The 14,964-nt window shown below is 55.5% G+C and overlaps 1 protein-coding gene across 2 annotated transcripts in view; it reads right to left on the bottom strand.

Annotated features, from left to right (window-relative positions):
• The window catches only part of SPNS2 (sphingolipid transporter 2), a 37,761-nt gene that overhangs the window by 3,273 nt on the left and 19,524 nt on the right, over positions 1–14,964 (bottom strand). For both annotated transcript variants that reach the window (XR_001919689.1, XM_018064443.1), the window contains exons 3-9: positions 8,720–8,856; positions 4,603–4,754; positions 4,300–4,366; positions 2,639–2,781; positions 2,189–2,341; positions 1,873–2,062; positions 1,500–1,565 (exon numbers count right to left, since the gene is read on the bottom strand). Coding sequence is in view for 1 of the 2 variants with exons in the window: in XM_018064443.1 (XP_017919932.1) it covers positions 1,500–1,565; positions 1,873–2,062; positions 2,189–2,341; positions 2,639–2,781; positions 4,300–4,366; positions 4,603–4,754; positions 8,720–8,856 (908 nt within the window). In the remaining variant the exon portion in view is untranslated. The remainder of the gene's footprint in view (positions 1–1,499; positions 1,566–1,872; positions 2,063–2,188; positions 2,342–2,638; positions 2,782–4,299; positions 4,367–4,602; positions 4,755–8,719; positions 8,857–14,964) is intronic.

Below are 14,964 nucleotides of genomic sequence, written 5' to 3'. Positions count from 1 at the left end.
GCTGGCTGAGAAGGGCAATGCTGGTGAAGAGGACCCTGCCTGGAAGAACCTCCATTTTCACTCCCAGCACCGACTGCCAGAGCCCCTGGGCCCCCAAACCCCACCCTCCTGCCTAGACCAAGCAGGTCCAGACCCACAAGGGGCCGCAGCTCTAAAGCTGGGTAGGCCAAGGCCAGACAGAAGGGCTGGTGGCAGAGGCGCAGAGGATGGGCAGCAGCCACCTCAGCGGGTGCCCTGGGCAGCCTCCTGCCCCAGAAGCCCACCCTTTGTGGACAGACTATGACAGCAGCTAATGCCCGCCAGGCAGCCAGTTACTGGGGGCAGGGGGAGGGGAGACCTCGATTGCATGGCCCCGTTTCCAGGAATAATTAGTCACTTAGCTGTGACACTTAATAAAATGGGACACAATTTCCCTGGGACCCAAACCCTGCCAGCAGCCGGGGCTGCCCCTGGGGGTAGAGGCAGAGCAGGGGTCCTGCCTACCGCCAAGGGCACTTGATTCAGTCTCACTCTGACCGTCACTCCCACGTGCGCAGTGACCCCGCCCCACCCCTGCCACCCATGCCTGGCACCATGCTGAGGTGCAGAGCTGAATCAGATCTCCCACCCTTCTAGCCATGGGCCGGTCAGGGGTTAGTCAGGAGAGACAACCCTGGGTGAAGCAGATTTGCAGGGAAGCTCGGGTGAGGCAAGGCAGGCTTCCTGGAGGAGGAGAGATGGCAGGGGCCCGACACCCAGGCAGAATCTGACCTCCTAGGCTGACCCGTACTCTGACAGCAAACACCAGGTGCCCTGAAGGTGGCCCCTGAGGAGTCCTTCCTCCTCCCTGCCCCCCAGGGTCCCACCCCCAGCACCTCCCAGACACTCGCCCCACCACCAGTCAGTCCCCCACATACCCTCCTCTCAACCCTCTCCTGGCCCCGACTTGGAGGATCCCTGAGGTCAGGACCACATGTCACTCTGTCTCCAACCACCACCCCCAGACTGATGCCTGTTATCAAGGCTACAGGCCCCTCCGGGTCCCTCCTAGACTGCTTCTGTCCCTGCTCAAGGACACAAACCCCTGCCACCACTCAGACAGCCCTTTGTCCCTGGCTGGCTGGTCTGGAGCCCATTGTTGGCCCTGTGAAGACAGCTTCTGTCCACCCAGCCCAGCCACAGGCATCAGGCAGGCACGCCCGGGACCCAGGCTGAGCCAGAGAGGGCAGAGTCCACAGGAGCTCAGACCCTGGGGGCGGAGCGCTGGCAGACAGCACCACGTCGGTGCCAGCCTGGCACTGCCAGCCTCCCGGCCACAAACCTAGGCCTCCAGACATTACCCTTCTGCACCCAGTCCCCACATCCCTCCCTTCTGCCTGCTCAACCCTCTGATTCCAGGCCCTGGCCCAATGCAGACTCCCAAAATCCCCGCTGTCTCCCTTCACAAGTCCTGCCAGCTCTCTCACCCCTTCACCCGCCCTCCCCAGCTGCCCTCAGTGGTCAGCCATGGCCTGCCTTACCATGAGGATGTCCGCAGTGATAGCCCAGTTAGAAAACAGCAGCGTCTCCCCTACGAAGATGCAAATCTGTCCGGGGTCGGGGAAGACGAGAACAACCATCAGAGGGCGCTCTACCCACTACAGGTCCCAGGCTGCTCCCTGCACCCTGGCTGCTGGCAGGGAGACCCCCACAAGCCTCCCCGCCGCCAGCTCCTGGCAGTGAGGCTCCTGAGAAATCTTTGGATAACCTACAGGCTTCAAGCCAGGCCCACAGCCCTGAAGGGCACCCAAGCCCTGGTTAGAGCAAGGACAGAAGCCTGGAGCCTCCAGTTGCGGGGACCCCCACCCCCACATTTCCTGTTCCAGAGCCCCTGCACCCACCCCCTGCACTCACATAGGCGCCCACGATGCTGCTCTTGGCGGCCACAAAGATGAGGCAGATGAAGATGGCGGAGCCCAGCATGCCCACAGCACACACCAGCGGGTCAGCCCTCTGGGTCCTCAGGCGGCACCAGCGCGTGGCTCCTGCCCCCGTGACCACACCCAGAAAACCCGTGAAGCAGGTAATGGCCCCAAAGATGAGGCTGCAGAGACAGAGGACAGTGGAGTGCGGGTTAGGGGGCAGAGCTGGGGTACGGGGGCTGACTGCATCCCTCTCCCCCCCCCGCCGCCCCCCTGCCCCCGGCCCCGACCCCCAGGCCCGGCCCCACCTGTCCTTGGCCCCACAGGGCGGGCTGCTGCAGGTTTCCGCCGTCTTCTGCACGACTTGGGCACGGTGCAGGTAGAGCGGAATCCACATGCCCAGGGCCCCTGTGGCGAAGGACACGGCCGACGTGGCCAGGGAGGAGAAGACGTAGCTGCGGCTGGAGAGAGGCCGGGGTAGCGACACTGAGCGGGGGGCTAGCACCCCTGCGGATGGCAGGGCCCAGGAGGCAGACTTTCCTCCCTCACACCCTCCCCCCAAGGGCAGAAGGCCTCAGATGCCTTCCCTGAGGCCTCCGGGGCCAAGGGCTCTGGCTTCAGGAATTATAAACACTAGTGGTCTCAGCACTGTCGACAGTGGAGATGCCAGGTAGTCCGGCCAAGCAGGCAAGGGGGGGATGTCCTCCCATCTCGGAACCCCTCCCTCTTCCCACTGGACCCCTCCCAGCAGCACTCACTTGCGGATCAGGGCCTTCATGTCTCGGAGCCATGACGTCCGTGCCTTGAGCTGCCCCCCAAGCTGGTCAGCATGGCCCCTCTTCGTGGCCGGGACCAGGACAAGGATGAGCGTTCCTGTGATCATGCCCAGGATTGGGGACACCTGGCGGGGCAGGGTGCACCAAGTTAAGACATCAGGCCCCCAGAGTCTTTGTCTCTCTTTGGCACTGGGAAGGGGTACCAGGCCAGCCATGCCTTCTCTGGGCCCCGGGCTCCTCCTCTGGGCTCATATCTTCCCAGCCTTCCAGACTGGGCAAAGCCACCAGAGGTGATGCCAGCACAAAGGGCTGGTGGGCTCCAAATGGGCTGTCCAGATGAGGGGTAGGACAGGAGAGGGGACTGAAAGTGAAAGGGAAGGAGGGAGGGATGGTCAGAATGGAGGAAGGAAGGAGGATAGATTGCTAAATAGACGGACAGATGGATGAATCCTTGGATGGATGGATTGCTGGGTGGATGAATTAACACATGGAAACAGGAGGATAAATGGATGGGTGATAGATGGAACAAAAGGAAGACAGGTAGGTGGGCAGATGAGAACTAGGAAAGGAGAGTTCCTGGGGTCAGGGGCCAGATACCAGCTCTTACCCACCTCCCTGGGTCTGGGAAAGTTTCTCAGGCCAGCTCCTCTCCCTGGGGAGGGTGGACACTGAGAAGGGACTGGTTGGGCATGAAACTTCCAGCTAACATATCAAGTAGGTGATCATTTGGGAGGGGCCCATGTGGGTGGCTCGGCAGTAAAGAATCTGCCTGCAATGCAGGCAGCCCGGATTTGATCCCCAGGTTGGGAAGATCCCCTGGAGGAGGGCATGGCAAGCCACTCTAGTACTCTTGCCTAGAGAATCCCACGGACAGAGGTGCAGGCTGCAGTCCTCGGGGTCACACAGAGTTGGACACAACTGAAGCGACTAAGCAACTGCAGCAGCATGGGGGTCCCCGGAGAACAGAGGCGCAGGGGCCCCTTTGGGTCTTCCTTGCATCCTGCCCAGTGTCAAGAACAGAATCTCCAAGGCCCCAGGCCTCTCTCCGGATGGAAGGAGCACATCGTGGGAGCCTGGATTCCAATCCGCCGCTCCTCCACCCGCTCATGAGAACCGGGAAATCTGTACCCACCCCCACCGGGCCTGGGAGCCCGTGGGCTGGGGAGTTCCTGTCCATTTGCTGTCTCCCCCACCCCCGTCAAAAAATTCCACGGAGGCTGCTTCCTTCCTGCTTTTGAGGAAAAAACACTTTGTCTTAAGCTTCCTCTCCTTCGCGAGACTGGGGATCTCTGTTTCCTCTGATTGCACCGTCCTGGGGCCTTGGCACACTTGTGCTGAATCCTCCTGCAGGACAGGAAGCGGCCCCACACAGAGGTCTTGTCTCAGTCCCACCCTGGCACAGTGCCCCCCAACCCCCGGCTTGAACCAGGAAGTGCCACCATGAACCTGGAATTTCCTTTGTCCTCGCAGACTGCGGCCCCTGAGGGTGGCAGGGGCAAGTCTGGCTCCCCAACACCTCAAAGTGGGCTCATGGAGAAGAGCCCAGGTCCGTGAGGTGGGAAGCTAGGGAGCCAGGCCTCGGCTTTGTCCCCGAACCTCTGGGTGACCCTGGGCAAGAGCTGGTCTGGGGGAGGGGTCCTTACCCGCAAGGCCCAGTGCCAGTCTCCGGCCGCCTGCTTCACGCTGGAGCCGGTGATGTAGCCCAGGCCGCTGCAGAGAACACAACGTTGTCAGGCAAGGACAGGCAGGGGTGTGGGGGTCAGGGGATGCTCACCAGTCCAGGAGGCCGCCAGCCCTGTCCCACCCCAACACCCCCCTCAGCCAGCCAGGGAGCTGGTCCTGGCGGCTTTCAACGCTGACCACCCGCATGTTTAGGTCACAGAGAGCCGGACGTCAAGGAGAGGGGATGGTCAGAAATCTGAGGGGACCCTGCCCAGATCCCTCACCTGCCCAGCGGGATGGCGAAGTAGAAGACAGACAGCATGAGCGTGCGCGTGTTCTTGGTGAAGAGGTCGCCAATGATGGTGGGCGCGATGGTGGAGTAGCTGGCCTCGCCGATGCCCACCAGCCCGCGGGAGAGGACCAGCAGCCAGAAGTGCTGTGGGGGAGGGGCGCAGGCTGCTGGGAGACTGTCCTGCTCCTCTGCCTGCTCATCCTTGGTCCCCGCTTTGCTCCCCACCCCCTGCGAGGCCTCGGAGCCAGGATGGAGCCCTACCACTGCCTGAGCAACAACTACACCCTGGGCGGCTCCAGGCCTCAGTTCCCACCTCTGAATAGTGGGTTGGACTGGGCCCAGGACTGGGATGGAGCTGGACTTACAAGGGCTGAGAGTTGTAGGTGTGGCAGGAGCAACAGCCTGTGTCTCCACTGCCAGCCCCACCGATTAGGAGCCTTCCTCCCTGGGTTCTGGCCCCACCTCGGGAGCCTCAAGCCAGCCCCACTCTGAGTCCCATCCCTGACAAGGCCGCTGGGCTGACCCTGGCGGCACTGAGGACCCAGTGTACACGGGGAATGGGCAGGGCAAGCCCAGTGGGCTTGTCACCCCTCCCCCATCACACATCAAAGAGCAGAGCCCAGCTGAGCCGGGAAGGGTGGGGCCCTGCCAGCTGCCAGTGGTCCTACCCGCTTTGATGTGAACCCAGCCCCTCAATACCCCCAGCTGCCCAGGGCCTGAGAACCAAGCCTGGTCATTTTCCCCTGGCCTCACCCTGCCCACCCATCCGGCCCAGCATCCCCCACATCCAACCCTCCTCCGGGTCTCCCTGTTTCTCGCCCTCCATCTCCATCTGTTTCCCAGACCTCTCTCCTCATCGCTGGTCCTGCCCACCCCTCTCTGCGCCTCGTTTCCATAGTTCGTTCACCCTCTCACTCTCCATCTTCCTTCCCCTGGCCCCTGCCTGTGCTTCTTTGCCTGGGAATCAGCTGCCCATAGCCTTTGCCTAGTTTTCTGTTGGATTCTTTGTCTGTCTTGCATTGGTTTCTGTTAGCTTCTTATATGTCATGGGAATTGATGTTTATTAGATGGGTCACAAATATTTTCCACCATCATCTTTCTTTCCACTTTTTTACGGGAAGTTTCATCACACAGAAGCTTTATTTTGTGTTATTCAATTCAATGCTGCCCCAGCTGCTGATTTTCCCTTAATGGTTTCTGAATTTCACATCTTGCTCAGGAAGGGCTAGTCCATCCCAGAAATCTTATCTTTTGCGTTTATTTTAGAAAGAGAAAGAAAATGGGAATGATGTCCTGTTCTCCTGGGCTCCAATAGCAGGCAGATAAGACCTCTTTGACAAAGGATCCCATTGATCCTCACTCCTGCCCCTGGAACTGGATATCTTGTATATTTGCCATGACTTCTGCCTTTGCCTCTATGTACACATACCAGGCGACAACATTTAGTGTCCCCTGTGTGCTTTCAAAAAAAAAAAAATCAAATGACCATGTTTTTCTCCATGCATCTTGTCCCACAACTCGCTTTTTTTCCCTTCATCTTTTGGAAACCCATTTCCGCTGGTTAATGTAGACCTAGTTCATTCATTTGCTGCCAAGAATCTCATAGCGTGAATACACCCCATTCTATCCGGGCATCCCCCTAGTCATGATCATTTAGACTATTTGTCTTCTCTCTCCCTGTCTCTTTTTTTTTTCTATTACAAAACTACGACAAACGTCCTTGCATGCACCCATCACTTCGTGTCCATGAGGTGGAGTTTCTCTCTTCGGCATATACTTCAAAATAGAAGGCAGGGCTCTGGGGTGTACACAGAATTTTATAAAATCCTGCCACTTTGCTCTCCAAAGAGGCTCTCCCAATTTACACTCCCACCAGCAGCTTTAATAACACTTGGTATTGTCAGCCTTTTTAATTGCTGCCAATCTGATGGGTGTGAAATGGCATCTCATTGTTGTTTTAATTTGCAGTGCTTTCATTACTCTCGAAGAAGAGAACCATCTCTTCCTACATACATTGCCCTTTGGGGATCTTCCTCAGGAACTGCCTCTCACTATCCTTTGCATATATTTTTTACTGAGCTATTTGTCTTTTTCTTGTTGATTTTTATAGTTTGCTTTTAACTTTACTTTCATCTATCTGGGATTTATTTTGAAGTGTGGTTAGAAATACAGACCATACTTTATCTTCCATCCAGATGGACAGCCAGTCCTCCCAACACCGTTTATCTGAGATGCAACTTTCATCCTCCCATGAAAAGGAGGACTCTGCTTCCCCAGTCTCTTAGTTTATCCCTCTGCTGTTTTAGTTGGAATAGCCATGTTGGGATAACTAATGGGGTAAAGTCCCTTTCCCTGTTACTTTCACTGCTCTTGGCTGTTCCTGGGCATTTTCTCTGCCAAATTAACCAGAATCACATTGCCAAGGTCCACCAAAACCCCCCACGGGACTCAGAACATGGCAGCAGTGAATTTAGAGATGAATTGGGAGTGACCCGTCTGTTTCTGCCTCTGTTCATCTTCTCTCCCCAGCTCTCCTTTCCTTCCACACACTGGGAACGGTGCCCAGACTGGACATCATGGTCCTAGACTCACTGGTCAATCCCAGAAGCAGCCTCATGGGCACGACAAGGCCCAGAGGGGGCCCAGGAGCTTCTTCTGGTCCAGTCCCCATTTTTGACTGTGGCCATGAGATTCTGCCTGATGCTCTAGGTCTGGAGCTTAGCTGACCTGACCCTCCTCCTTGAAGTTGCCCCATGAAGCAAAACTGGAACCCCCAAATCTACCAGTTCTCTCTCCCTCACCTCCAACCTCCTCTCCATAAATGTAAATCTGACTCACCCTTCCCTTCTTCAGACTCTCCCAGGATCCCAGAAAGAAGTTCAGGCCTCCCAAATTGGCAGTCAGGGCTCTCCATGACCTGGTCCCTGCCTTCCTCTCCAGTCAAAGCACTCTCCTCCTTGATCTGTCAATACTCTACACCATTTATGCCTCCATAGGGCTGCTCCCTCAGCCCGTGCTATCTTCGCCAAAAGGCCAAACCTGCCTGGCTTGCCTGCCCAGCTCAAGTGCCACCTCCTCCAGGAAGTCTTCCCTGACTATATGGATGTCAAAGAGTGTTGTCTGTCTTCAGTGAGGACTTTCAGCACTTTGCATATCTTGAAAGTCTGAATGTGGGAGCTCCTGTCACATCTTCCCACCCCCAGCCTGGATGCTCCCAAGGCCAGGGTCTCCTCTTTTGTCCCCTAGGCTGAAAACTCCCTGAGGATAAGACCTGATTTTCCCCCTTCTTCCTCTATCTCCATCTACAATAGCCATCATGTGATTGTCCTTTCTCTGCTTGAACACCCCTAGTGACGGGACACTCACTACCTATCAGAGCACCATATCTCCTCTTTGGAAGAAAGAACAGAAATAAAAATGTGTTGAACACCTCCCATGTATGTGTCAGGGTGTGGACATCCACCAGTGCAGTTTTTTCTCACAACCGCCCTTCAAGCTGAGAAGTGTTATCCCCTTATTACAGATGAAGAAACTGAGGCTCAGAGAAGTAAAGCAAGTTTCTCCAGATCACAAAGCGGAATGGGCCACAGAACTGGGATCTTCAAACCCTGAACTGTGGGGGCCAAGTCAGAAACATCTTCCTTAGGTTAAACTGATGTTTATTTCCAGAGGACTTTGATGCAGGGAACCGGCTGGTCATTGGACAAAGAGCAAACTGTGCGAGGCCCAGAGAAAGGGAGCGACATAGCTCGAGTCACGCAGCAAGGTGACAGCAGAGCCAAGACTAGGACCCAAGGTCCTGACTCCTTGGCCCGACTTGCTTCCCCGTTTCCCACATTCTCTGCAAACCAGAAGCAGCTCAGGGAGAATTAAGATGTCCCACTGGGCTACAAGCTCTTCAGCTCAAGGCCAGCACAGGGAAGGCCCGTCGGCAAGGCCAGAGTATCGAGGCACCCAAAGACCCCTCATCACAGTACACTTGAACCCAACAGGCTGCAACCCCAGTCTAGACTAGGAGAGGTCCATCAGACTAGCCACCCCCTGGAGGAACCAGGACACGTGGACAGGATGCACAGGAACGCCGGGTGGGAAGCCCGGGCAGGCCTCACCTGCTGGGGGATGAAGGAGCTGGAGAACGTGACCACCGACCAGAAGAAAATCCCGCAGCTGAGGATCACCTTCCTGTTGAAGCGGTCACCCAGGTAGCCGAAGATGGGGGCGGCCACCATGAAGCTGCAGATGAAAACTGCGCGGGAGAGGAGAGTTTCAGGGGTGGGGCAAGGGTGTGGGAGGGTCCCATGGCAGAGCCCACCTGCTCAGATCACCCAGCAAGAGACCAAGTGCCTTTTGAGGAAGCAGCCCGCACCCAAGAGGGGCAGCCTCGGCCAGACCCCGGGCCCAGGGGAGCCAGGACAGCCCCGTTGGGTTAGGAGACCACACGACTATATCCTCTTCAAAGCCCAGCAGAAGGTGAGCCCTTCGGGTACTTGAAAAGGGCTAAGCTATCCACTCCAGTGTTCTTGGGCTTCCCTGGTGGCTCAGCTGGTAAAGAATCCGCCTGCAATGCGGGAGACCTGGGTTCAATCCTTGGAGAAGGGAACAGCTACCCACTCCAGTATTCTAGCCTGGAGAATTCCATGGACTATAGTCCATGGGGTGGCAGAGAGTCAGACACAACTGAGTGACTTTCACTTTTCAAAAGTTAAGATTTATTCATTGGACACTTTCATGCACCAGGGTCTGTTCTAGGGGTTCACCACATCCCATCTTGTGTGTCCTTCTGACCCCCGTCCCATCTTACTTCTCTCTCTCACACACTCAGAGAGAAGTGACTTGCCCAGAGCCCCACTGGCAGTAAATGTCCCAGTGGGATTTGACCTCCTATCTGCCTGACTCGAGCCAGTCTTCCTTATACTTTGCCACACCACTCTCCTTATTATTTTTGAAAAAAGAGGTTCAGAGAGGGAAAGGAACGCGCCCAAGGCCACACAGCAAAAGAGGGCAGAACTGAACCTGGAAACCCAGGTTTCATGCTGGCCTGACCACACAGCCACCCTAACTCCCAGTGAGCTACAGAGGCTTTCCTGACAGTTAGGAACATTGCCATTTCATTCATTCATTCAATAACTCGCTCATTCATCCATCCTTTCATCCGTTCAACAAAGGCAAAACTTCCTGGCCTCTTGAAGTTTTCAATCTAGTGAGAAACAGAAAATAAAATTAAAAATATAGTATGTCAGGTGGTGACAGGTGCTAAGGAGGGGGAAAGGGCAGAAAAGGGAGATAGGAAAAGCGTGTAAGAGAAAGAATACAAGCGTAAACATTTTAAAAAGGTCAGAGAAGGTGACATTTCAACAAAGATCTGGAGGAGATGAGATGAGGAGATGAATGATGCAGATATTAGATTGAGAACAAACCGAAAGGTCCTGGGGCAGAAGTGGGCTTAGTGTATTTGTGGAACAACAGAGAGACCAGAGTAGCTGATGTAGAGGGACCTGGAGGAAAGGCCAGATGGGGCAAGGCCTTGTGGCCCACTGAGGTGACTGTGGCTTCTAGTGAGAGAGGAACACACCAGAGGATGCTGAGCAGAGGCGTGAGGTGACCTGGTTTTGCTCTTCCAGAACAAGAGCACAGCAGTCTTAGAGGACCCCATGGGGATGGCTCTAGCGGGATGGGAGGGGCCTTGGGGGTCCCAGGTGGGATGAAGAGGCCAGCAAGGCAGGGGAGGCACCAGGTCATGCGGAGAGGCAGCCCCTGATTCCTCCTCCTGGAAGGCAGACCCGCAGCTGACGGGCAGATGGCCAGACAAAGCCCGGGTGAGCAGACAGGGTGGCCTCTGACCGCCACGCTGGACGTTCACAGGGGCTGTCTGGTCCCTCACAGGCCTGCGCCCCTAGGAGAAGAGACAGACGGAGGGAGGAGGGCAGGCTGGGGCCGCGTGACTCTCTCTTATCCTCCAGAGGAAGACAGAGAGTGTGTATGGGTGTGAGGATACTTTGTAATCCCAACTGGGTGATGGGGGCCTGCTGCAGAATCAGCACGGCAGAGAGGTGCAAGAATCTGGACTCCAGACACACTGCCCAGGCTCGAATTCAGCTGGGTTCCTTGCCAGCGGGGTGACCTTGGGCAGGTCACAACCTCTCTGTTCCTCATTCCGTGGTATGCCGATAAATGTTTAGCAACTGTCTCTCTAAAAGGCAGGGGGAGGCGGGCCCTGATGAGTAGTGTTGCCAGTTTGCAGGGTGCAAATACTCCCAGTGTGGCCTGATTTCAAGCTCCCAACATGATGTCACTAATCAGAATTGAGAAGAGATACGCAGTCACGGAGAGCTGTATATGAGTCTACCATCCAGATTCAACAGACATAAATAACTTAAAGGACGTAGATAATAAGTACAAGGCAGTAAAATAATTAGGAAGTGATGAATCTTGAGTGTTTATTACCTTTGTTTTTAATATGCTGTTTAATTGTAAGTTGATGTAATTTAGTTTTTAACAACGGTCTGTGCTTAACAACTAGCTCACACAATTCCTGAAAATTTAACAATCAACTCTCAGGAGTCTAAGCCACCTCCGGCGTGCCAACTTCCTCATCTGTGAAATGAAGATAAAAATAGCAACTCCCGGCTTGCTCTGGGCACTACTGAGATAGTGCTTGTAAAGTGCTTAGTGCCACGCCCTGCCCAGAGTGGGTCAACCTTGGTCAACAAAGGGCCCTTGTTTAGATCGGTCAAGGTAGAAGTTATTTCCTTGTATCCAGAAAAAGAATTGTTCCTGCTGGGCCTGTCTCCCAGGATCTGCCTGAGATCAGAGCAGAATACAGGTAGGAAAGAGACTGCAGTCTCCTGAGGACTCCACATGTTAGGGGAAAAGGAAGAATCGTTCCCTCTATGCCTGTGTCTGCAAGGTGGGGAGTGGGCAGAAGAAAAATCAGAGTAGGAGTTGCCCCCGCTGTCCAACCAGGGAGTAGACCTCATCTGTGGGTTGACCAGCTTAAAGAGTTAAAATGCCAAGGAACCAGCAAGTAGGGCTAAATTCTGCCAAGACAGTGAAGGGAGGCTTCCTGGAGACAGTGATGCCAGAGTTGGGCATTGAAGGCTCCATATGAATTTACTGTGGTGATGATAACACTTAAAATCAAGAATACTAGATCAGTTACAAATCGTATGACTGTTAATGAGCCATAATGCTGACCATTAATAATAACTGCAGTTACCATTTATGGAGCATTTATTCTAGGCAAGGCCCAGGGATGTACCCTGGACATAAGCACAATCTGATTTTATCATCTTCATCTCACAGAAGACACAATAGAGGCTTAAATGAGTGACATCACACAGCTAGTGTGTGGCTGAGCCAGAATTTATACTCCAACTTGACTCCAAAGTCCTTGCTCTAAATCACACTACAGACTGCCAGGCCGGGAAGGCAGAAGATCCCAGCTGATGTTCCAAAGGTAAGAGAAAGTTCAGGGTGTGTCAGGGACAGCAGGAAGATGCAAGAGGCTGCAGGCTGGGAAGGTGATGGAGGGAGCAGCAGGGGATGGGGACGGGGACCAGGCCGTAACCCCTAGGACCGGGTCTGGCGGTTAGTGAGTGGGCAGTGGGAGATCCGCAGCACTAGACAAGCCCCCACTGGATGGGTGCAGAGGCTGAAGGAGGTGGGTCAGGCCTCAGCCCAACATCCCGCCGTCCTGGTCCAACCCTACCCTCCTGTCCACAGCAGAACCGGGAGGCAGCCCCTCTGGCACTTTCCCCACTGGTTTCGTGCATGCTCGTCTGGGCGGCCCGAGGCACCCAGGACTGCAGGTGGACTCCTGTTGGAGCAGCCACGCCCTTTCCCCACCCTCATCCTGCCAAAGGGCACCGAGTCCCATTTTATAGCTGGAGCCACTGGAAGGTGGAGGAAATTGCTCAAGATGACACAGCAACCCTCTTGACCTTGGCCTCCCTTGTTCCTCAGGGCCTTCCCCTTGGGGACAGGGGAGTCCAAGGTCAGCAGGAAGACTCAATTCATCTTGAGAGCCCTCCCCTTCTGCTCAGGGCAGACAAGAGAAAGGACCTCTCCTGGCCCTCGGGGATGGCACAGGCCAGCAGAGAGGCCTGAACACAACCAGGTAGGGACCAGAGGAAAACAAATTCCCGATGGGAGGAACAGCATGGGCAAAGGCCTGGACAGGTGACCCATGTCCCAGGAAAGGGCCAGAGCCTTCTCTGGCCAGCAGGAAGCTCTGATGAAAATAAAGACCAGCCGAGGCTAGAAGCTTCCCGGGCCCACCACCGCCAACCCCCTAGTCTTTGTTTATTCGAGGAGAGCTTTCTGGGCAGAGTGGCTGCCCCACCCCTGGTCTCGGTAGGGATGGCTTTCCCAGCACGAGGACATCCTGTGGTCAGGGCGTGGGGAAGCCCTCCATCAGCTCACATGTGCTGAGCCCACAGGTCCTAGACAATGGAGCCCCAGGCAGGGAGCCAGGGCAGGGGGCAGGGCCTCGGAGGGTGGTGTGGGAGGAGTCGGAGCCCCTGGCTCACCAGAAGAAGCTGGGTCGGAGCCTCGCTGCTTCCTCTGCAAGATGGGCGAAGCCCTCTTCCCACTTTTTAATTTTTTTGCCTCCCAGCACTGGCTTCCTGAATAGCACAGTGGTAAAGAGTCCACCTGCCAATGCAAGAGACTCAGGTTCTACTCCTGGATTGGGAAGATCCCCTGGAGGAGGAAAGAGCAACCCGCTCTAGTATTCTTGCCTGGAGAATCCCATGGACAGATGAGCCTGGCGGGCTACAGTCCATGGGGTCACAGAGTCGGACACAATTGAGCACGCACGCACGCATGCTTGTGGGATCTAGGTCCCTGGGGACAGAACCTGTATCCTCTGCGGTGTTAGTGCAGTCTTCACCACTGGACCGCCAGGAAGTCCCACCTCCTCCTCGCAGGGCCAACAGGAAGTCATCAGGGCTTGAGAGCGTCCCTAAGGCGCCCTCCACCTCTTGTGGTGCTGGCTGAAAGCCTTCTCCCAGTGGGCCTGCTGAGGAAGCCAGCACCCACAGCTTGGAGCAACCCCCACTGAGAGCTCTGAGCCCTGGCAGACAGCCCCAGGAACCCCTCTACCACCACCACCCCCACACCCCACCCCCTGGGGCTGCTGAGAAGGTAGTCCTGGAGCAGAAGCGGGTGAGGTCTGCACTGGGGGAGCCCTGGGCTCCCACACCGTGGCCTTGGAGCACGTGTCCAGCCCCACCTCAGCCTGGGCTGGACCGGGGTTATTTTTACAAAATCCGGATCCGACCAACTTATTATTGGAAGGAGACTCGCCATCCTCCACATCCTGTGGGCAGGGAAGGAGCTCGGGCAGGCACAGAGCTGCGGGAGTCAGGCTATGCCTGCCCATGGGATATGGAGGATGGAGGCCCAGGCCGGCTAAGATGACCAGGAGGACCCAGATCAGCACCCACCACCCCACATCGGTGCCTGGACACCCACCACACTCAAGGAAGGAAGGAGGGGAACTACACCTCTTTTAGACTTTGCTTAGTCTTAGACCCTAGGCTGGCCACTGAGGCCTTGGGAAGAGAGGTTCTCCAGCATCCCTTCAGACAGGAGGGCCGTGGGGGGACAGCCACGGGGGCTGCGCAACTTTGCCTGCAGAACCTGAGTCTTTGCCAAAGCTGGAGGATATTGCCAGGCTGGCTGAAGTGGGGAGGGAGCAAAGTGGGGAGGGAGACTCAGTCCCAAAGCAAAGACACCGTCTGGTTTCAGTCTGAGCTGGCCCTTCCTCTGTCCCTGCACCCCTGCCCCCGAATCCTAGCCCTTCCACGTGATGCCACAAACCCCAGTGCTGAGTTGCCTCCCAGCTTCCCCCGCCATCCGCTCCCACACTCAGCCCCAGCGTGACCCTCCTGATGCACATACCCTGCAGAAACCAGCCCTGCTCTGCTATCTTCTCTGGCTCCCTGCTGCCTCCAGACAAAACCCAGATGCTCCACACCATAAGACCCCGCCTGCTGTCCCCAGCCCCTCACCTTAGCTCTCCCCATGACAAAATTCACACCAGAGCCAGCAACAGCACAGCCCTCACTCTCACTCCCCGCTCCCGAGTTGCATTTATGCCAGTGTCCTCAGATCCAGCTTCTCGTTCACTTATTTTCTCTTCAACTGGGTCTAGTCTACTTGCTAACTCATCTAATTATTTTTCATTTTAATACTTATATTCTTCACTCCAGAATTTTGAATTTAGGGCTTTTAAACATCTCCTTACTCTTTTTTTTTTTTTTTAAATAATGTGCTATTCCAGTCCTATAAATTCTACTCTTTCTTTAGAGCTTCGAGTGTTCAACATACCTAACGTAAAGTCCTTTCAAAT

Source organism: Capra hircus, chromosome 19 (genome assembly GCF_001704415.2).
Source record: "Capra hircus breed San Clemente chromosome 19, ASM170441v1, whole genome shotgun sequence".
Taxonomy (NCBI): domain Eukaryota; kingdom Metazoa; phylum Chordata; class Mammalia; order Artiodactyla; family Bovidae; genus Capra; species Capra hircus.
This window is presented reverse-complemented; position numbering and strand designations above follow the sequence as displayed.